This window comes from Narcine bancroftii, chromosome 8 (assembly GCF_036971445.1).
Source record: "Narcine bancroftii isolate sNarBan1 chromosome 8, sNarBan1.hap1, whole genome shotgun sequence".
Taxonomy (NCBI): Eukaryota; Metazoa; Chordata; class Chondrichthyes; order Torpediniformes; family Narcinidae; genus Narcine; species Narcine bancroftii.
In genome coordinates, this window is record NC_091476.1 from 84,479,663 (window position 1) to 84,502,824 (window position 23,162).

General features: G+C 47.3%; 1 protein-coding gene across 11 annotated transcripts in view; it reads left to right on the forward strand.

The window, feature by feature from the left end:
- Positions 1 to 6,807, forward strand: part of arhgap32b (Rho GTPase activating protein 32b) — a 618,422-nt gene extending 611,615 nt beyond the window's left edge. For all 11 annotated transcript variants that reach the window (XM_069894391.1, XM_069894400.1, XM_069894389.1 and 8 more), the window contains one exon: positions 4,093 to 6,807. In XM_069894391.1, the coding sequence (XP_069750492.1) occupies positions 4,093 to 6,390 (2,298 nt within the window). In that variant the 3' untranslated portion in view covers positions 6,391 to 6,807. The remainder of the gene's footprint in view (positions 1 to 4,092) is intronic.
- Positions 6,808 to 23,162: the final 16,355 nt, after the last annotated feature.

A 23,162-nucleotide genomic window follows, 5' to 3' on the forward strand; every position in this document is an offset into this window, starting at 1 on the left:
TTCTACAGGTGCATTGTGGAAAACATATTAACTGGTTGCAAGACAGCCTGAGTTTGGGAATTCAACTGCCCAGGAATGCAGAAAGTAGATCAACAATAGAAATTGACCAAGACAATGTTATTTTTAAAACAATATTTTTATTAATAATTGCTAACGATATAACATCTTACTTAAATCTAAGCTTAACCCCAACTATGCATAGATATACCTATGTGTATGTGTGCATGTGTGTGAATTACCCAAATCATTACAGCTTAGGCACAATTCTGGAAAGTCGTTTCCCAAAGCTCAGCCTTAGAAATCCTGTGTTGAAACTCAGAACCTTTAAACTGTTGTTCAGAAGTAATTACGAAGTAGGTGAGACACTGAGTCATCAGGCTGCCTTTAACTCATGAATCCTTGTCGAGTTGCTTCCAGAGAAATGTTCTTTCATACGAATAATTGTCACAACTCCCCTCTTCCTTATGTAGGGGAAATGAAACTTGTGACTTGCATGATGCTTTCAAGAACCCAGGCAAGGGTCAGACAAAATGACAATCAGAATGGTCATGATCCAAATACAAGAATGATCTTGCTTCCTTTATCCAGATATGGGTCAATCAAAATTGGCCATTAGAATGGTCATAATGTATCACTGTTTCCCCTGACAAAGAGAAACAATAGAAGTGTCCATTTCACACAAAGTCAGTTCATTTCTGTGTCTTGCACAACTCTGCTTACTTATTAATCCGTCTTCCTTCTTCAAGTGTCTCAATCACATGACTTGATTGATCAATACTGAAATCTTTTCTGTTTCAATTTCCCAAAAACATAATCATATGACTTGTAAATGTCCCATCTGTTCTTCCTTCCTGAAATAACAACCATTGTTAATTTGTTCTTCCAAACCACTAACTTTGTTAATGGGTTTCCACTTGACAGTGCCTTCTGTCTGACCACAAACTGTGGATGGATTTGCTGTGGAAAAGGTTTTGTTATAAAAGGTTTTCAGCCTGTGTTAACCCTTGAAGAGTAGTGAAGTGCCAGTTGATGAAGTAGACAAAGACGATGTGGTCAAACAATTATCATGGTTTTTATTAGCAGAAACCAGCGGTACAATAATGAAAGACAATGGATGCAAACACATTTATACCCAAGGGGAATGTCGTTAACAGTAGAGATAATGCACAGCCAATGTTAGTACAGCAAGGCTCACCAGAGGGGAGACAGGCAGCTTGGCAGATATTCACCACATGTAGTTAATAAATAAAATGTGAGCTCATAACAGTAGCAAACACAGCCAGGTCCTTCACAGTCTCTGACCTCCCATCCATTGCAAACATCTGTGTGATGCACTGCCTCAAGAAAGCAGCCAACATCATAAAGGACCCCCATTACCCAGGTCACAATCTCTTCTCACTGCTCTCTTTGGCAAAAGGTAAGGAAGCCTGAATACCAGCATCTCTAGGTTCAAGAATAGTTCCTTTGCAGGAGCTACCAGCCTTTTGAACTTCCCCGTAGTACAATAATTGCACTATTCCACATTACGTTTTTTTATCTGTCATTAATTTATTGTGTCTTAATTTAATTCAGTTAGTTTACTATTATAATTTTTCTTTACACATACCTGTTCAGCTGCAGCAAGCAAGAATTTTAATATATATGTACATGAGTGACAATAAACTCATCATCATCTTGCAGTTGTGAAAGCCATCTTCATAGAGGGGTCAAACAGAGCGTCCCACAGTGAGCATTTCCGTCGGGATGCTGAAAGGACAGAAGATGTCATTTATTTTATTTACAGCATGGTAGAAGCCGATTGGGGGAGCCCATGTAGGTCAAAGGGAGAAAGTACAAACTCCTTACAGACAGTGCTGGATTCGAACCCCGGGGTGCTGGTGCTGTAATATCCCGGTGATGCAAAACATTGTGGAGGCTGGTGGGGCAGTGAGAAGATAGGAGAGCAGAAGTATAAGAAATAGCATTGCCTGTTAACTTACAAAGGGGGTCCACAGTTAAGGAAGAAGGAGTGGTAACTGGTGTGGACCCAGAAGAGCAAGGAGGACACATAGTGCTCTCCTGCAGGGTCCTGCTGCTGCTCTACACTAGGTCAAGCCTAAATTTGCTACAGCCTGCTCCAGTTCAACTTGCATTTAATTCTGGGTTTCAGCTTCATCAGTTTAGCTTTACATTCTTTGCTATCTCCAATGATGCTCCTGCTGACAGTCCTGGTGAAAGATCTGAACCCAGTGTATCAACTCTCCATGACCTCCACAAATGGTGTCAGTCCCACTGAGTTCCAGCACTCATGTTTTGCTGTTCCTGGTGTGATCTTCATTGAACTTCCAGTAGGAAGGAGATATGCTGAATGCTGAGTTGTGGCTTATGGTAGGGTCCAATTCCATTGTTAATGATTGACAACAATATCTCAGTGATAATGTTTGAGTTTCTGCATTTGTTTGAAATCTTAATTCATTTAACAAAGTGTTAATGCCTCACAAGGTGAAGGGTTTCCACAGCCTGGACTTGGGCTTGATCTCCACAGGTGCAGTGTTATGTTCACCTCCACCAGTGCTGACTTGCCTGGATGCAGTAGTAAGAGTTACAACTCCACTTCTAGTTTCTCTGCCTCACTCCACATACAAAGAAAGCATGATCATGCTGGATTGAGTGGAATCTTGCTGTGGTGATAAGATTCTTTAAAGGTCCTTTATTCCACACTCACATGCATGCTCCTTTCCTTAAATCTTTCTTTTCATGAGTTCAGAGAAATTCAATATATTAGCATCGAGTTCTCACTATGTGTATGTTCTTTTGTGTTGGAAACTGTTCATTACAATTCCTTCCGGTACATTGTCTTGCTTCTTCACTGCTATGACCATAGAACACAGAAGAATCCATTTTTAACCCAAAAACGAGGCATGACCTCTCATTCTAGATCTGCCTTCAGTGTCAAAGCACAAAAATATAGTTGTTGCTCCAGTGACATCAGCTAACCATATGAAAGAGAGAGGAGGAAACTTTGCTTCACTCAAACATACACTTCAGAATCAGAATTTATTGCCAAGAGAATGTCACAAAATTCATTGTTTTGCAGGCAGCATCACAGGCCCAAATATTAAAACTATAAATTACATTAAAAAAATAAATATACTGTATTAGTGCAAAAAGAAGAGAAAGTAGTGTTTGTGGGTGTTCTCCCTTGAGAAATCGGGCAGATTTCAGGTTGAGGAGAAAAAGCTGTTTCTGTGCCATTGGGTGTTTTACTTCAGGCTCCTATACTTCCTTCCAGATGGTAGTAGTGTGAAGAGGGCATGACGTACGTATGTGGTGAGGGTCCTTGAGGTACCACCTTATGTAGATAAAGTGAAGACTAATGCCCATGATAGCGTTGGCCAAATTCATAACTCTCTGTTGTCTTTTTTCTGTCCTGTGATTTGGCACCTCCATACCAGACAGTGATGCAATGATTCAGAATGCTCTCCACAGTCCACCTGTAGAAATTTGCAAGAGTCTGTGGTAACACAGCAAATCTCCTCAAACTCCTCTAAATGTTGAATACAGTTAAATTTACTTTGGTAAGATGTTACGATAAAGGTTAAAGTTTTATTATTGTCACATAATACTACATTTAGAATATAACATACATGAAATTCTTTAAGTTTTATCTACAGAAACCTACAGCACCTGGTGTTCCTAGCCAGTCTCCCCTCCAAGTACTGACCAGTCCTGCGTCTGCTTAGCTTCCGAGATCAGACAATCACAGACATATTCAGGCTGATTTTCTACTAGTTCCACTGTAAATGGGTGGAAGATTTCATATTTATGTTCTGTGACCCAGGAATTGTAGCCGCCATGTTAGGGAAGCTGTGTGCTCACACACATCATCTTTGAATGACTTGGGGTGAATTATTCACACAGGAAGAGAGAAAAATGGAATGGAAGGTTGCAATTTCTCATCACCAATATTCAATTTCAGATATGGAACCTGGGTAGAGAATCGATTGGGTGTGGGGTGGGACAGGGGAGCATCACTGATTGAAATAATGTAAGAACTGCACATTTCTTTAATCTGGGAATTGTTGGATCATTGCTTATTTTTCCTCTTTCTAGGTTCGAACAGCAGTGTCTCCAGGAGCTCCTGTGAAACAACCTGAGCCCTGTGAGCCCGAAAAGGTCAGCTCAGCATTCTGCCCCAGTAGCGGCTGTGCCAATCGTCCTGTCACAGGCCTAGACATTCATTGCGGACATCAGGGGAAAGCACGAGACAGCGGACAAGCAGCAATTATACACCCAAGAGCAGAATTTGTCCCTGTGGATCAGAGTGTCTACAGTGCCACTCCACCAGCGCCACCCCTCCGCTCAGCGGAAAGTAGGGTACCACTTAGCCATTCCATGTCTGATACCATTACCGCCTCTAACTTCCATTCATTCCTTGCTGCAACAACCATACCTTCATCCATTGAGGATGCTTTACCCCAGCCTCCTCCTCCCAAGCCACCTTTCCTCTGCCAGTCACGTCCATATCATTCCAAACTAGAATCCATGCCAGACATGGACAACCACTTCCACCAGAAACACGGCCATTCTACAAAGCCTCTCATGTACCAGTGCCGGGCTGACAGTGTCCCTCAGCACTTACCCTATCCGTCCAGGTCAGAGAGCACTCCACAACATCTGCACTATGGTTCCCGGTCAGAAAACATTCCCTCAGGCACATCACGATTCAACAATTTCACCAGCCAGCCCAAGGCAGTCTCCGTCCACCTTCCTAAGCCTCAGCTTTCAAGGTCCGAATACGTCCCAGTGGCGAATCCTGCCATGCGGCCATTTGTGTGCGCACATTCCCAATTTGAGGAGCCCATCTACCCAGCGATAAGGCGAGTGCATTCATTGCATGTGCCATCATCTTCCATCAGGTCAATACCCATTTCAAGGACTGAGGTGCCTCCCGATGATGAGCTGTACTATTATCAGAGACCCATCTATCAGTACAAGCCCTGCCAACAGCCACCACCACCTCAATCCGATTACCATGTCACTCAGCTGCAGCCATACTTTGAAAATGGTCGCGTTCAGTACAGGTACAGCCCTTACTCCACTTCTGGGCCTAACCTGCATGGATCTGACTGTATGATTTATGATCTTGCAGATTCCTACGGTTCAGTAAGGCTAAGGCAGTTCCATTCTTTCACTAGCCGAGATATCCCACCTTACGTTGGTAGGTTTCAGGGTAAAATCTTCCCATATCCCAATGCACACCCATACCCGCGCAGTGGGCCACATGTCAATGTAATGAGCAGAGAGCACAGCTTTGTGAGTCGTGATGTGCCCCCATCTCCAGATGTGAAACTAACACACATGGTGTGGGACCCAGAGGAGGCTGAGAAATCCCGCTTCCAGTCCATACGGCGAGAGGTTCGCAGCCGACAAAAGACCAAAGGGTTAGTCATGTCGCAATATGACAACGTGTCCCCAAACCTTCAGGAAGAATTTGGTGGCCTGGAGATTGTCCATTCCAGAAGCAAGTCAGATCCTGGGAAAACTGGCGTGGTGAATGACGGAAAAGAAAGGTGGCATCCTGCTACATCAAAGACCCCAGACCTTGATCCACAGTATGTCCGTCGGTCACCAGACTGCGAGCTAGACAGCGGAACATATCTCAAGCCATCAACTCCTCATCATCCATCCTTTGGAAATGGGCAAATTGAAAAGCCAGCTCTTCCTCAGAAACAGAGCGCCAGCAGGACCAGAAGGCCACCTGAAGCTGTCTATGATCAGTCACCGTATGAGTCCTGTCAAAGGTCCTCTGCAGACTCCAAAAGGGGGCAGGTGTACAGCACGCATTCTGCAGTCTCAGCAGGCTATAGCTCAAAGCATCGACCAGAGCACCCAGATTCACGGACATATCCATCTGCAACTGGTAAATACGTGCTTTCTTCTCACGAGCCTTTACAGACTTACGAAGATTCCTTTCGGACTGCAGTTGACCGGCCTGATTTAGAGAGAGCAAAAGTCAGAGGAGTTAGCCGAGACTGTTACAGCAAGGAGGTTGAGGAGCTTGCCAAGCCATTGATATCGAGCCACAGTGAGAGGAGTTATGGCATTAAATTTCAGCACCCAGAGCCACTCAGAAGGGAACAGTCTCTCTCATACCCATACCCCTGCCTAGGTCACCCAAGTAGTAAGCGGCACAGTACGTTGACGATGATGTCTCAGTATGATAACGTGGATGACTGTCACACTCTGGCTCAGCAGCAGAAACGAGGGCTGGGAGGAAGTGCCCCATTTGTCCCTCCGAGCTACAGTCACCCCCAAGGAAGAACATTCAGCACTGCTCTAGGCCAGGGAAGCTTCATATCCACAGAGCTGGCATTGCAGAGGTCAGAAGCTGAAGTCCACGTGGAATGAGCAGAAATGTTTCTCCGCACAGTCTCTGCTGGACAGGGGACTGTTTTATTTTTCAAAAGATAACCCAAGTACTGTTTTTAAATGCAAATCATGTCGAATGTTGGGCTTTCTGTGTATTTTGAGCACGTGTATGAAATGTGCTCCCCTGGTGAATGACTCTCAGCTTTGTGTTTACAGTCGTCGAGATTCTGCACGAGGCTCAACAGTTCCCAAATTCCTTTTCATGTGAAAAATTACCATTGAATGGCGTTGCTGAGGAGAAGTTGTTAATTCTCTGCCTTGCACAACTCACACACACTTGAGCCCAATTTTCTGTCTGTCTCAAGCAACCCCCGACCCCCAATACACACACACACACACACACACACACACACACACACACACACACACACACACACACACACACACACACACACACACTTACTTCAGGTTCTCATGTTGCAGGACTGGCTCTTTTGTGCCTACACACCATTACCCGTCAGCCGCCTGACTCCTGTGGGATGTTCTGGTAGATTGTCTTTGTGTTAATAAAACACTCAGAAAGGTCATCCTACTTTGATATTTAGTTGCTCAGAACCACAGAGCTGGCCTTCCTCTTGGGTTTCTAACTGGGCATCAATGGTGATAACTACTGTCTGTCTAATGCAAAGTTACCACTTCAGTGGCAGCCTATCCGGATGATATTGAGGCTTTGGAGGTATAAATTCAGCAGATTTAGATGAAGATAAGCCTTTACTTTGGATACTAACGTACTGTTTGAGGGATTGTAGTGAGTGGTTGTGCCACAATTGGATATATCAAGGCTTTCCAGAGCCAGTTTAGCAGTCTGTATATAAAGTAGGTCCTGCAGCCTCAGATGTCCACCCTGTGTCTCTCACTGTGCACAAAGGTTACATTTGGCACAACACAGTGACAGGATAATACTGTCAGTGAGAAAGTCTCCAATGCAAATCTCAAAAACAAGGCTTCTCTGCATCAAGACTTGCTCCAGTTAGTTTAAGCAGCAGGTCTGTTGTCTTTGTGAGTTGCTGAGCTCAGCATGAGGGTTTTACAGACAATTATAGTACTACAAATAGTAATAGAAAGTGGTGGGAATACCATGCAGCGGAGGAATACTTAGCAATTCTGCTTGGTGACTTTTCAAGATGAGCAGCTTTTAAACAAGATTAGAGCCTAGGGTTTGGGGGAAGTGGGTCTGTGGAGCAGGTAAATGACATTGCTGGAAATGTGAGAGAAGTTCCTGGAGGAGGGAAATTAAATGAGTAAAGGAACACCGGTCAAAGGTAAAATTAGGTTTAATTGCAATGGACAGTTCAAAAGAGTTGTAAATGGCAACGGTATTTCAACTGCATGGGGTTATCATGGGCATCCTGGCTAAGTGAAGAGCTTTCCTGTGGCTCAGGACAGTGGGAGAGAAGGATGTGTAGATTGTGAAGTTGCAGACCACCTTTCCAGCCACATAGTCCACAAGTGTTCTAACTAAGCACCAGCCCATACCCACTGCAACCATCCTCTTAACTGCAAGGGTCTCAGACAAATATGTTACATGGTGATGATGTAATCATATCACTGGCTGGTCAGGCAACAACCAAAAGATTAATATTAATAGGGGAATGATTAGCAGTTAAGCAGATTTAATGATGGTAAGATATCCAGTTAAACCAGTTAGAGTATTTGGAATGCATGGACAAGTTGCGCCAAAAGGCCAGTTTCTGTGCTGTATTGTTCTATGATTGTTAACATATTCAGTCAGAAAGAAGCAACCAACAAGGTTGTGTGTGCGTGTGTGGGGGGGGGGGGGTGTGGATGTGGATGTGGTTGTGGGGGGGGGGGTGTGTATGAGACTGTGTGCGCGTGCGTGTGTGTATGAGACATTCTCTATTAATTGGAATTGGATCACTGTATCCACAACTTCAATTAACTTATGCAAAATGCTGTAGGCAAAACCCTTTCTGCAGGTCAGTTCTGCAACAGTTTTAGCTGTGTGTGTTTGTGCTTGTGCATGGCAGATAGTACTAAAGTATTTTAAGATGCACATTGTGACAGTGAATAGAATGCACTGTATGGAGAGAAAAGGTGAGAAACAAACTAAGGTGTTTGAAAATATCACCAGATGAGACACTTCTCTGAGAGCAAATGGATCTCGAAGTCACTGCATGACGTTGGCTTGTCAGGGATATTGTGCATTTCCGGATTTTCAAATTTAATTTCCGATTACCAATATTCCCATTATCTTTTCGCTGTAAATGAAACCCTTTCTATAGCTAAGACTCTTACACATGTGGGTTAATGGACAGGAATAATAATTTATCCTCAGTAATAATTAAATGCTATGACATCTCCTGTAAACTTAGCAATGGCTCCTCAATCAGCAAGCTTGTTTAAATACCTGCAACATAGTGTAAAGTGGGCTCTGACCTTCTTCGGGTTATCAGTAAATGCTTTGTCAGTCTAATAAACGAAGGAGTCAATGTTGCTGCAGATCCAGTTAGAGCTAGCTATGTGTCAAACTGTGGTAAGAGCATGAAGTGTCTGTTTCACACAGTGCCTGAAAAAACAAGTCAAGATTATTTGTACTTGTGTTAATGAGACATAATGTTTGAGAAACACATCGGTGGTTTTCTTTAAGAAAAATATAATAGCCCAAGTTTGCCACACATCTGAATTCCAAATGAATCCATGTCTGGGAACCCTGTCACCCAGGTATCAATTGCTACCTGTAGATGATCTCTATTTTCTGTGTCTCTTTTGAGTTTGTCTTGGTGTAAAAAGTGATGAGCAAAGCTGGTGTAATTAAGTGTAAATACTGGGTTCTGTGTGTGATTCCTGTACATACTGAACGTGTTCCTGCTGCTGCCTACTGTGTATTGGAACCAGAGGTGATTTTTTTTCTGTTCTTTTGTACCGAATACCAATTATGCTAGATTTGCGTAATTCAACTGTATTGCGTTGTTCCATCACACAGAATCTGAGCTGCATTACATAAACAAGACCACATCAGTTACAAATATCTCCGCTCTGGTTTTCTCACGGGTTAGTTTCTGAAACCATAATGAAGATCGTTACAGGATTCACATTGTGCTCTGCACAAACTGGCACACATAGCTGGCAACATGCCTCTCTTTATCCTAATGAACTGTACCCAGGGCTGGAATGTATATGGCTCCAATACACTTGTGACATCCAGAGTCTGATACCCTTCAGACAGGCTCTTTCAGCTGGGGTTTTTCTCTTTGGAACGACGAAGTATGAGTGTATAAGATGATGAGGGCCTTAGACGCATGGACAACCAGCATCTTTTTCCCAAGGCAACAATTGCAAATACCAGATGACATCTGTTTAAGGTGAGTGGAGGAATGTTTAGGGTAGGCATTAGAGGTAAGTAATTTTTCCCCACAGGGATATTCAAAAGACTTTTAGGCATATAGATGTAAGAAAAAATGGTTATGGGTGTGAGGTGGGGAAATTAAATTGTTATGGAGTAGGTTAACACAACATTGTGGGCTGAAGGTCCTTTTCTGTAATGTTCTATGAGTTGCATTCATTGGACAGCACCCCAGTGAAGTTTTACCAAAGTAATATCCAGGAGCCATTGGAGGCACTCTGGAGAACAGAGGAGTTACTTTTAAAAATCTGAATGGAATAAATTGCATTTGTGCTAATTTCACCAATGACTATGAGATAAGTGGAGGACTCTGCATGACCTTGGGTAAACTGATCATACTGCCAGATGCCATTTCCAGATTTGCTTCAGAAATGCAAGACTGGTATCTGCCAACAGTGGATTTTCATCATTCAGAGACAAAGTATCTTTAGCCACTCAGCCACATCTGGATATGTGGGCACACCTGCATCTTTGGGCTCCTCACAGATGGATATGTACGCTCCTCACAGCTGGATATGGGCTGCTCACACATGCATCTGTGTGCTTCATTCCTGTGCCTGAATTCATCACTCCTGAGACTGCAGATTCCTATCTATTAGCTGCTTTATCTATTGCTCAAGCCAAAACGTGCTGGTGTCTGATTGCTCACAGCTGAGATATTCATTATTCTGTAGCCACCTTGGCAAGAGCCAATTGATGCCTGAAGAATTGCAGGAGGAACTCAGCAGGGAAGGCACCATCCATGGGTCAGACACTTCAGTTTGGGAACTTTGCTGACTAACCCGCTGCTCAAGGTTTCATCTGCAGCTTGTGTAGGGTTTTTTTTGAAGAATTAATCTTGGATTATGCCTCCCAAGTTCCTCCTTCATAAATGATCATTTGTCCTTTTGAGGCAGCTTTGATCATGGAACAGAGAACAGCACAGCACACTACAGGCCCTTAGGGCTATGATGTGCCAACCTATGTGAACCTACTCCACATCAATCTAATTCTTCCTCCACTAATACCCTTCCATTTTCCCCACACCCATGTGCCTAAGAGTCTTTTGAATGTCCCTATTGAACCAGCCTCCACCATCACCTGCTGGCAAACTAGATTTGCAGGGTGATGGGAACCAGAGTGCCAGAGTAGGTATGTTAAGCCTGCATACAAAGATAGGATACAAACAGTTGTGCGAGGTGGGAATAATGTTCTGTATTGCCTCTATTTCAATGGAAGGAGTATTGTAGGAAAGGTAGACGAGCTTAGAGTGTAGATTGGCACATGGAATTATGACATTTTGTGGTTATTTGTGAGACTTGGGTGTAGGAGAGACAGGACTGGCACATCAGTGTTCCAGGGTTCTGTTGTTTCAAGTGTGTTTAGGGGAACACTGGGAACCAATTATCATAATGCCTTTAGTTTCAAGATAATTATGGATAAGGATAGGTCTGGTCCTTGCGGTGAGATTGAAAAATGCAAAAAGGACAATGTTGAAGAAATGATCTGCTAACTGTTAATTGGGACACGTTTTCCAGCAATTTGGGGACTATCAAAGGTGAAATTCTGAAAGAATAGAGTTTATATGCTCCTGTCAGGATGAAAGGCAAAGGTAACAGGCATAGGCACCCTTGATTTATAAGGGATAATGAGGATGCAGTTAAGAAGAAGAGGTGTATGGCAGGCAACAAAGCAAATAGTTGCTGGAGGAGTATAAAAAATTAAAGTTAAAACTTGAAAGAAATCAGGATGACATGAAGTTGCTTTGACAGACAAGGTGAAGGAAAATCTTAAGGGCTTTTACAGGTATCCTTTCACAGAGCAACAAGTTATCAAGGGACAAATCCGAGTGGTTGGCTATGTTTGGAGCCAGAAGAGATCAGGGAGATCTTAAATGGGCTTATTTCAGCCGATACACTCAGGAAATTGGCACAGAGTCTATGGAAGAGAGGAAAATGAGCAGTGAGGTCATGGACAGGTTTTTTTTAAAAAGGTGGAGGTGTTACAGTTTTAAAGCAAATAAGGGTGGATAAATCTCCAGGGCCTGAACAGATATTCACTCAGACCTTGAGGGAAGCTAGTGTAGAAATTGAAGGGGCCCTGGCAGTTATATTTAAAACATCCTTAGCCACAAGTGAAGTGCCGAATGATTGGAAAATAGTTTCAGAAATGCTCTAAGAATAATCTGAGAAATTATAGGCCAGTGAGGCTGATGTTCTAAGAGATCAGATATGGAAATATTTGGATAGATGGACTGATTAGGAATAGTCAATGTGGCTTTGTATGTTAAGTTCAACAAATCAGAGTTTTTTGAGGTTTCCTGGAAGCTTGAAGGGCTGTGAATGTTGTCTACATCCATTTTAAGTAAGGCCTTTGATAAGGTCCTGCATGGAGATTGGTCAGGAAGGTTCAGAGACTTTGTATCCAGGATGAAAAATAAACTTGATTGGACATTGGCACTGTGGGAGAAGTCAAAGAGTGGTCGTAGATGATTCTCTCCCTGATTGGAGGACTTTATTTAGTGCTGTACCTCAAGGGATTGGCGCTAGATCCATTGTTTGCAGCTATATCACTGATCTGGATGATAATGTTCTAAGTTGGATCAGTAAATTTGTAGATGACATAAAGATTGGAGGTGTGGACAGCGAGGAAGGCTTTCAAAGCTTGCAGAGGAATGTAGACTAACTAGAAAAATGGGCTGAAAATGGCAGAAAGAAGAGTAACCAAGGGAGAACATCCACGGTAAATGGAAAGTTACTGAGGAATGTGGTAGAACAGAGGGATCTGGGAAAACACACAATTCCCTGAACATGGTGTCACAGGTGGATAGGGTGTAAAGAGTTTTTGTGCTTTGACCTTCAGGGGTCCAATTATTGCGTATAGGAGTTGGAATGTGATGGTGAATTGTATAAATCATTGGTGAGGTCAAATTTGGAGTATTGTCTGCATTTATTGTCACCCAAAATCAGGAAAGATCAAATCTAGTTTCCTCCAGGTGCTCCAATATTTCTCCTACTCTTCAAAAATGTAGGGTGATTGTATGTTAATTAGTGAATTTGGGGGCATGGGCTCATAGGCCGAAAGGTCCCATTGCCATGCTCTAAGTCTGTCTAAATAAGATTGAAAGGATGCAGGGAAAATTTAGATAAGGTGCATGGATGGGAGTTGTATGGAGGGTAAGGTCCAGATACAAGTTGATGGAACTAGGCAGAATGATAGTTTGGCACAAACTAGATGGGCCAAATGGCCTGTTAATGAGTTGTAGTTTACCATTGTTTGATGCATTGCAAGCAATCACAACTCTGCAAACTGACATTTCCCCTAAACTATTGTGCACTTTCCTGAAACCAGTGCCCTCTGGTATTTGCTACTGCTGCCCCAGGAATAAGGTGTTGGGTGTCCAGAGCTGAACACAATAATCTCGGTGTGGTCTAACCAATATTTTATAGAGCTGCAACATTACCTCGTGGCTCTTTAACTCAATTCCCATGATTGATGAAAGCCAGCATACCATATTGCCTATCAACTTGCACAGCAACTTTAAAGGATCTATGTGTCTGGACTCCAAGATCTCTATTTCTCCACACAGTTAAGAATCCTGTCATTAACCACGTTCTCCACCTTCAAGTGTGACCCTCCAATGTGCATCATTTCACACTTATCCAGATTGAACTCCATCTGCCACTTTTCTGCCCTACTCTCTATCCTGTCTATATCCTGTTGTAACCTACAATAATCTACACCTTCCACCCTACAGTCAAACAGTCATTTAGAAAAACCACAAAGAGCAAGAATCCCAGAACGGATCCCTGTGGAACGTCACTGATCACTGACCTCCAGACAGAAACTTCCATTTCCTACTCTGTTTTCTGCAGGCAATTGAAGCAGCTAATGTTCCGTGGATCCCATGGCTCATGTCTTTCTGAATGAGCCTACTATGGGGAACCTTGTCAAACACTTCAGTAAAATCTTCTGCCATAGTTTCATCAATTTTTTTTGTCATCTTGAAAATCTCAAGGTTAGGGGACACAGCCTTCCCCTCACAGAGTTGTGCTGACTATCCTATATCCTCTTAAATCCTGTCCCTAAGTATATTCTCCAATAGTCCCGTCCCCACAACGACATCAGACTCGCCAGTCTATCATTCGCAGGATTCTCCGTCTTATCTTCCTTAAACAAGGGGGCGACATTTGCCATTTTCTGATGCCTCCCCTGTGACCAGGGAGGACGCAAAGTTCATCATCAGGCATCCCAGCAATTTTATAGTAACCTGGGATATATCCTGTCCAGACCAGGGGATCTATCTATCCTTCCTTAACCTCAAAATTCACACAAACCTGTTCTATGCTGACGTCCAGCTGAACACTCACAGAATATTAATGTAGGACCTCCTCTGCTTCCAGGCACATCCTCCCATTATACCTAATTGACCCTACCCTCACTCTGATCATCCTGTTCTTTACATACATGTAGAAAGCTGACTTGCCAAGGGAGCTGCCTTCTACCTCTCCTAGGTCCTTGCTTAAGTTCCTTTCAGGTGACACAGAACTCTCATGTGTCCATTCTGATGTTTGCTTCCAAACCCATAATTGCTTCCTTCCTCTTGACTACCTTCCCTATGCCTCCTTTACCCTTCCATCTTTTCCCTGTCTCATTGGGGCAAACCTATCCAGGATCCCAATGCTTGTGGCCCATCAACATCCTGCACATTTCAGCTGAGCATTTTCCTGAAAATGTCTTCCTAATTTACTCTCCCCAAGTTCTTGCCAAACCCCATAATAATTAGCCCTTCTCCTATTAAACACATTCCCTTTTTGTCTCCTTGTCCATAGCTATGCTGAAGGTCAGGGAACTCACTGTCTCTGAAATACTCACCCATTGATATGTCTGTCTCCCCGACCAGGTTCATTGTTGGCTTGTCAGAGTTCCCTCTTGGATGCACCTGACAAATCTGTGCCATCCGAACCTTTTGCACTTTTCCAACATTTGCCTTCTTATCTAATACTCTGTCCTGGTGGCTGTTTGGGGGCCAAAAGAATACTTGCAACAGAGTGATTGCTCTCTTCCTGTTTCTCACTTCCAAACCTCAATGAATCAGTCAATGTTCCCTCTACAATGCCCACTCTTTCTGCCACTCGTATACTATCCCTGATTAGGAATACCACTCCCTACACCTGCACTTTTGAAACTTCTAAGACCCAGAACTTGCATTAGCTAATCCTGTCCTTGAGTCATCGTCAGCTCTGTAATGGCCATCATAATTCCATGTATTGATCCATGCTCAAAATTCATCGCCCTTATTCTTTAGCATTAAATGACGCACATTTCAACCCATTGAGCTCACTGGATTTCTGCGCCATCTACTGAAATTCCAGACAGACTCACCACACATTGCATCTACCTTTTCGCCAACTGCTCCATCAAGTGACTTCACACTCTAGCTGCCAATCCCCTGTCTCGGTAGATTAAATACCCTCCAACAGTTCTAGCAAATCTGTCCACAAGGATATAGATCCCTCTCCAGTTCCTCTTGGTCCTTCTTCAGATGTTAGCCATGCCTCCAGAGGAGATCCAAATGATCCACAAACTTGAACCCTGCACCAATTTTTCAGCTACGCCTTCATCTGCCATCACATCCTATTCTTGCCCACACTGGTAGGTGGCATAGGCATCAATGCAGATATGACCATCTTTGAGGTCCTGCTCTTCAGCTTCCTTCCTAACCATCTATATTCACTCTTCAGGACCCCATTCCTATTCCTATCTATGCCATTGATACCAACATGTATCACAATATCTGAACCCCCTCCCTTTCAAGAATTCTAAGGTCTTGATCAGAGATATCTCTGGCCCTGGCCCCTGGGAGGAACATACCACCCCAGAGACTTGATCCCTTCCACAGAATTTCTTGTCTGTTTCCCTAACCAATGAATCCCCTATCACTATTGCGCTTCTCTCCACCTTTCCCTTAGACCCAGACTTTGTGCCAGATAGAACTCATCCCAGCCTCAGTGGAGAGCATTCTAAGTTGCTATCCTGACCAGAATATGCCCGCAAATCATTCGGTGACCACTGAGTTCACATCCTGATGGGGGTCCTTATGGACCAGCAATCTAATTCTTATCAGCAACTTAAGGAATGGAGAAGATGTTGCCGTTGAAACTCTGGTTTCGTGAGTGCTGAGGATTGGTGCTAAGTCTGGGATCCAATTTTACAAAGTTTGAGAACTGGGTGAGAATCCTTCCTGCCTTGTACAAACTCCCATTAGAGTAATACGCTGGAGGTTTGAGTGAATGAATCTTTTTTAAACCTTTGTGCCAGTAGCAAAGCCCAGGTGATGTGTTTGTCTTTTGTGTGGAAGACAGAAAATGTGAGAGAAATGTCAGATGTGCCAATGAATATAAGGAACGCATTTTGTTTGTAAAAGTGCTCCGAAGGGTTTTGGTTTCAGACTGGAATGTTATGTCTTTTTACTTCACCATCATTTTCATTGGGGGTTAGCTGGCTAAAAAAGGAAAGCAAAAGTATAAATGGAGAGTGGGAAGATGACAGTGATGGGAAAAGAGAACTGCTGTGTAATACACTGGTGTCGGTGGATAAATGGTTAATAAGCAAGAAATTATGTAAAGGGTTGTGTCCACATTGAGAAATTTGAGACATGGGGTACCTCTGGGATAGTCTTTTAATTTGCAGATGGGGGAGAGTGGTGGGAAAGATGTGGGAAAGAGGAGGGAGAGGTGCAGGAGAGTGGAGGAAAAGGTGGGGGAGAGTGGATGTGAGGAGAGTTGGGGGGAGAGGTAGGAAAGAGTAGAGGGAGAGGTAGGGAGAGTGGAGAGAGGTGGAGAAAGTGTGAAGGGAGAGAGGTTGGGGAGAGTGGAGGTGGGGGAGAGTGGAGGAAGAATTGGGGAGAGTGGAGGGGAGAGGTGAAGAGAGACTGGAGGGAGAGGTGGGGAGAGTGGAGGAAGAGAGTTGAGAAAGAGTGGAGGGAGAGGTGGAGGAGAATGAGGGGAAAGGTCAGGGAGAGTGGAGGGAGAGGTGGGAAAGAGTGGAGGGGAAGGTGGGGGAGAGTGGAGGGAAAGGTGGGGAAGAGTGGAGGGAGAGGTGCAGGAGAGTGAAGAGAGGTGGAAAAAACTGGAGGGAGAGGTGGGGGTAAAGGAGGGAAAGAGTAGAGGGAGAGGTGGAGGAGAGTGGATGTGGTGAGAGTGGAGAGAGATGGGTGGGGAGAGTGGAGGGAGAGTGGAAGGAGAGGTGGGAGAGAGTGGAGGGAGATGTAGGAAAGAGTGGAGGGAGAGAGTGGGAAAGTGGAGGGGGAGGTGGGGGAGAGTGGAAGGAGAGAGATGGGGAATAGTGGAGGGAGAGAGGTTGGGTAGAGAGGAGGGAGAGGTGGGAGAGTGGAGGTAGAGGTGGGGAGAGTGGAGGGAGAGAGGTGGGAAAGAACGGAGGGAGAGTGGAGGCGGAGAGGTCAGAGTGAGTGGAGGGAGAGCGGTGGGAAAGAGTGGAGGAAGATGTGGGGGAGAATGGAATGGAAGAGCTTGGTGCGAATGGAGGGAGAATGGTGGAAAGAGTGGAGGGTGAGTTGGGGGAGTGTGGATGTAGAGGTGCATGAGTATGGAGGGAGAGCTGGGATAGAGTGGAGGGATAGGTGGGGTTAGTTCAGGAAGAGGTGAGGAGAGTGGAGGGAGAGAGGTGGGAAAGAGTGGACAGAGAGTGGAGGGGAAGAGTGGACGGAGAGGTGAGAAAGAGGAGGGAGTGGTGAGGGAGTGAAGGAGGGGTGGGGAGAGTGGAAGGAGAGAGGTGGGAGATGGTGGAGGGGAGAGGTGGGGAGAGTGGAGGTAGAGAGTGGGTAAAGTGGAGGGAGGGGTGGGAAAGATTGGAGGGAGTGTTGGGTAGAGTGGAAAGAGTGGTTGGAAAGAGTGGAGGGAGAGAGGTGGAAAAGTGGAGGGAGAGGTGGGAGAGTGGAAGGGAGAGAGGTGGGAAAGATTGGTGGGGGGAGAGTAGAGGCAGAAAGGTGGGAAAGAGTGGACAGAGAGGAGGAGGAGAGTGGACGGAGAGAGATGGGGGAGAATGGAGGTGGAGAGGTGGGGGAAGGGGAGGGGAGAGGTGGGGGGGAGTGGAAGAAGAGGTGGGGAAAAGTGGAGGTAGAGGTGGTGGAAAGTGGAAGGAGAGAGTTTGGAAAGTGTGGAGGGAGAGAGTGGTGGGAGAGGTAGGGGAAAGTGCAGGGAGAAGTAGGAAAGTGGAAGGATAAAGGTGGTGAGAGTGGAGGGTGTGAGGTGGGGGAGAGTGGAGCAAGAGGGGGAGAGTGGAGGAAGAGGAGGAGGATAGTGGAGGGAGAGGTGGGGAGAGAAGTGGGGTGAGTGGAGGGAAAGGTTGGAGAGTGGAGGGAGAGAGTTGGGAAAGTGGAGGGAGAGAGGTGGAGGAGAGTGGAGGGCGAAAGGTGGGGAGCGTGGAGTGAGAGGTGAGGATTTGTGGAGTGAACGAGGTTGGAAAGAGTGGAGGGAGAGTTGTGGGACTGTGGAGTGAGGTGAGAAAGAGAAGGGAGAGGTGGGGGAGAGTGGAGGGAGACAGGTGGGAAATTGTGGAGGGAGAGAATTGCAGGAGAATGGAGGGAGAGATGGGGAGGGTGCATCGGAGAAAGTGGAGGGGTGAGTGGAGGGAAGAGGTGGGGAGAGTGGGAGTGAGGTGATGGGTTATAGTGGAGTGAGATGTGGGGATAGTGGAGGGAGACAGGTGGGGAGAGTGGAGGGAGAGAGGTGTTGAGATTGGAGTGAGAGGGTTTGGTATGAGTGGACAGAGAGGTGGGGAAAAGTGGTGGGAGGGAGGTGGAGTGAGAGGTGTTATACTGGAGTGAGATGTGGGGGCTAGTGGAGGGAGAGATGTGGAAAAGTGGAGGGAGAGGAGGAGAGAGTGGAGGGAAAAGTGGGGGTGAGAAGAGTGAGAGATGTCAGAAAGTGGAGGGAGAGATGGGGAGAGTGGAAGGAGAGAGGTGGGAAAGAGTGAGGACAGTGGAGGAGAGTTGGGAAAGAGTGGAGGGAGAGAGGTGGGGAGAGTGGAGGGAGAGAGGTGGAGAGAGAGTTGAGGGAGAGGTGGAAGAGGGTGGAGGGAGAGAGTGGGAAAGTGGAGGGAGAGTGGAAGGCGAGAGATGGGGAATAGTGGAGGTTGGTTAGAGTGGAGGGAGAGGTGGGAGAGTGGAAGGAGAAAGGTGGAGAGAGAGTGGAGGGAGAGAGGTGGGGAAGATTGGAGGGGGAGACATCGGGGAGAGTGGTGGGAAAGAGTGGATGGAGAGGTGAGAAAGGGGAGGGAGTGGTGGGGGAGAGTGGAGGGAGAGAGGTGGGTAAAGTGGAGGGAGAGAGGTGGGAAAGAGTGGAGGTAGTGTTGGGTAGAGTGGTGGGAAAGAGTGAACAGAGAAGTTAGAAAGATGAGGGAGTGCTGGGGAGAGAAGAGGGAGGGGTGGGGCTAGTGGAGGGAGAGAGGTGGGAGAGAGATGGAAGAGAGTAGTGTGGGAGAGTGGAGAGGAGACGTGGGGAGAGTGGAGGTAGAGAGTGGGTAAAGTGGAGAGAGGTGGAAAAATGGAGGGAGTGGTGGGAGAGTGGAGGTAGAGGTGGGGAGAGGAGGGAGAGAGGTGAGGGAGAGTGCAGCAAGGGGGAGAGTAAAGGAAGAGGAGGAGGATAGTGGAGGGAGAGAAGTGGGGAGAGTGGAGGGAGAGAGGTCAGAGAGTGGAGGGAGAGTTGGGCAGAGTAGAGGGAGAGAGGTTGGAGAGTGGAGGGAGAGAGGTGGAGGAGAGGGGAGGGAGAAAGGTGGGGAGAGTGGAGTGAGAGGTGAGGATTTGTGGAGTGAGAGAGGTGGGGAGAGTGGAGGAATAAAGGTGAGGGAGAGTGGAGGGAGAGGTGGGTGAGGGTGGAGGGAGAGAGTGGGAAAGTGGAGGGAGAGATGCGGGACTGTGGAGTGAGGTGAGAAAGAGGAGGGAGAGGTAGGGGAGAGTGGAGGGAGAGAGGAGGGGCTGAGTGGAGGGAGAGGTGGAAAATTGGAGGGAGAGGAGAAGAGTGGAGAGAGAGGTGGGGGAGAGTGGAGCGAGAGAGGTCAGAAAGAGTGGAGGGTGAGAGGTTGAGGGTGGAGGGAGAGAGTGGGAAAGTGGAAGGAGAGGTGGGGAGAGTGGAAGGAGAGAGATGGGAAAGAGTGAGGACAGTGGAGGACGAGGTGGGGAGAGTGGTGGGATAAAGGTGAGGGAGAGTGGAGGGAGAGATGGGTGAGGGTGGAGGGAGAGAGTGGGAAAGTGGAGGGAGAGGTGGAGAGAGTGGAGGGAGAGAGCTGGGAAAGAGGGGAGGGAGAATGTAAGCGGAGAGGTTGGGGCGATTGGTGGGATAGCAGTCTGAAAGAGTGGAGAGAGAGAGTTGGGGTAGAGTGGAGGGAGAGAGTTGGGAAACAGTGGCATGAGTGGTGGGGAGAGGTGGGGGATAATCGAGGGATAGGTGGGGGAGAGTAGAGGCAGAGGTGGGGAGAGTGGAGGGAGAGAAGTGCGAAACTGGAAGGAGAGGTGGGGCAGAGTGGAGGGGGAGGTGGGGGATAGTGGAGGGAGAGAGGTGGATGGAGAGAGGTGGAGAGTGTGGAGGGAGTTAAGTGGAAATAGAGTGGAGGGAGAGTGGTGGGAAAGAGTGGATGGAGAGGTGAGAAAGAGGAGGGAGTGGTGGGTAAAGTGGAGGGAAAGAGGTGGGAAAGAGTGGAGGGAGAGTTGGGTAGAGTGGTGGGATAGAGTGGATGGAGAGGTGAGAAAGATGAGGGAGTGGTAGGGGAGAGGAGAGGGAGGGGTGGGGATAGTGGAGGGAGAGAGGTGGGAGAGAGTGGAGGGAGAGTGGTGGGGAGTGGAGGTAGAGAGGTGTGTAAAGTGGAGGGGGGTAAGAGTGGAGGGAGAGTTTGGTAGAGTGGAGAGAGAGGTTGGAATGAGTGGAGTGAGAGGTGCAGGAGTGTGGAAGGAGAGGTGGAGAGAGTGGAGGGAGAGATGTGCAAGAGTAGAGGGAGAGATGGGAGAGTGGAGGTAGAGGTGGGGAGAGTGGAGAGAGAGAGGTGGTAAAGAGGGGTGGGAGAGGTGGGAAAGAGTGGATGGAAAGGAGGGGGAGAGTGGAGGGAGAGATGGGGGGAGAGTGGAGTCAGAGGTGGGAGTGGATGGAGAGGTGGGGGTGAGTGAAAGGAGAGAGGTGGAGGAGAGTGTAAGGAGAGAGTGGAAGGAGAGAGGTGTGGGAGAGGTGAGAAAGAGGAGTGAGGGGTGGGGGAGGGTGGAGGGGGTGAGTGAGTGGAGCGAGAGTTGGGGGAGTGGAGGAAGAGGTGGGGAGAGTGAATGTAGAGGTGGTTGAAAGTGGAAGGAGAGAGGTGGGAGAGAGTGGAGGGAGAGAGGTTGGAAAGTGTAGAGGGAGAGAGTGGAGAGAGAGGTGCGAGTATGGAGGGAGAGAGGTGGGGGTTTGGAGCAAGAGGGGGGAGAGTGGAGGGAGAGAGGTTCGAGAGTGGAGGGAGAGTGGTGGGAGAGAGGTTGGGTAGAGTGGAGGGAGACGTGGGGATAAGAGGGGGTGAGTTGAGGGAGTGAGGTGGAGTGAGAGATGGGTGACAGTGGAGTGAGTGGTGGGGATAGTGGAGTGAGAGATCTGTGGAGAGTGGTGGGAAAGTTGAGGGTGAGTTGGGTAGAGTGGAGAGAGAGGTGGGAACGAGTGGAGGGTGATAGTTGTGGGAGATTGGAGGGAGAGTTTGGGTAGAAAGAGGGAAAGGTAGGAAAGAATGGAAGGAGAGAAGTGGGGAGAGTGGAGGGAGAGGTGGAGTAGAGTGGAGTAAGAGGTGGAAAATTGGAGAGATAGGAGGAGAGGGTGGAGGGAAATTTGGGGGAGAGTGGAGCGAGAGAGGTCAGAAAGAGTGGAGGGATAGTTGGGGGAGGGTGGAGGGAGTGAGTGGGAAAGAGTGGAGGGAGAAATGCAAGGGAGAGTTGAGGGATAGGTGGGAAAGATTGGAGGGAGAGGTGCGGGAGTGGAGGGAGAGGTGCTGGAGTGGAGGGAGAGAGATGGTGAAACATTAGGGAGAAAGGTTGAGTAGAGTGGAGGGAGAGGTGGGAGAGTGGAGGTAGAGGTGGGGTGAGTGGAGGGAGAGATGTGGGAAAGGTGAGGGAGAGTTGAGGGGGAGAGTTCAGGATGAGTGGAGGGAGAACGGTGGGAAAGAGTGAAGGGAGAGTAGAGGGAGAGGTGGGAAGAGTGTGGAGAGAGTGGTGGAGAAAGAGTGGATGGAGAGATAGGGAGAATGGAGGGAGATAAGTGGAGGAATAGGTGGGGAGTGTGGTGGGAGAGAAGTGGGGAGAATGGACATAGAGGTGGTAGAAAGTGGAAGGAGAGAGATGGGAGAGATTGGAGGGAAAGGTGGGTGAAAGTGGAGGGAGAGAAGTCAGAAAGAGTGGAGGGAGAGTTGGGGAGGGCGGAGGGAGAGAGGTGGAGAATAGTGGAGGGAGAGAGGTTGCAAAGAGTGCAGGGAGAGGTGTGGGAATGTGGAGGGAGAGGTGGGGGAGATTGGCGGGTGTGTGGTGGGAAAGACTGGAGGGAGAGAGGTTGGGGAGAGTGGAGGGAGAGAGATGGGAAAGTGGAGGGTGGTGGGAAAGAGTGTAGGGAGAGGGTGAGTGGAGGGAGAGAGGTGGGAAACAGTGGAAGGAGAAGTGGGGGTGAGTGGAGGGGGAGAGGTTGGTGTGAGTGGACGGAGAACTGTGGGAAATAGTGGAGGGTGAGATGGGGGTGTGTGGAGGGAAAGATGGGGAAGTGTGGAGGGAGAGAGTTTGGGTAGAGTGGAGGGAGAGGTTGGAAAGAGTGGATGAAGAGGTGGAGAGAGTGGAGGGGGAGATGGGGATAGTGGAGGGAGAAGTAGAAAAAGAGGAGGGAGTGGTGGGGAGAGTGGAGGGAGAGAGTGGAAGGAGAGAGGTGTGGGAGAGGTGAGAAAGAGGAGCGAGAGGTGGGGGAGGGTGGAGGGAGAGATGAGGGGGTGAGTGGAGTGAGAGGTGGGGGAGTGGAGGAAGAGGTGGGGAAAGTTGATGTAGAGGTGGTAGAAAGTGGAAGGAGAGAGGTGGGAGAGAGTGGAGGGAGAGAGGTTTGAAAGTGTAGAGGAAGAGAGTGGAGAGAGAGAGGTGGGGAAAGTGGAGGGAGAGAGGTTCGAGAGTGGAGGGAGAGTTAGGGGAGAGTGGAGGGAGAGAGGTTGGGTAGAGTGGAGGGAAACGTGGAGATAGGTGGGGGTGAGTTGAGGGAATGAGGTGGAGTGAGAGATGGGTGACAGTGGAGTGAGCGGTGCGGATAGTGGAGTGAGAGATCTGTGGTGAGTGGAGAGAGAGTGGTGGGAAAGTTGAGGGTGAGTTGGGTAGAGTGGAGAGAGGTGGGAACAAGTGGAGGGAGATAGTTCC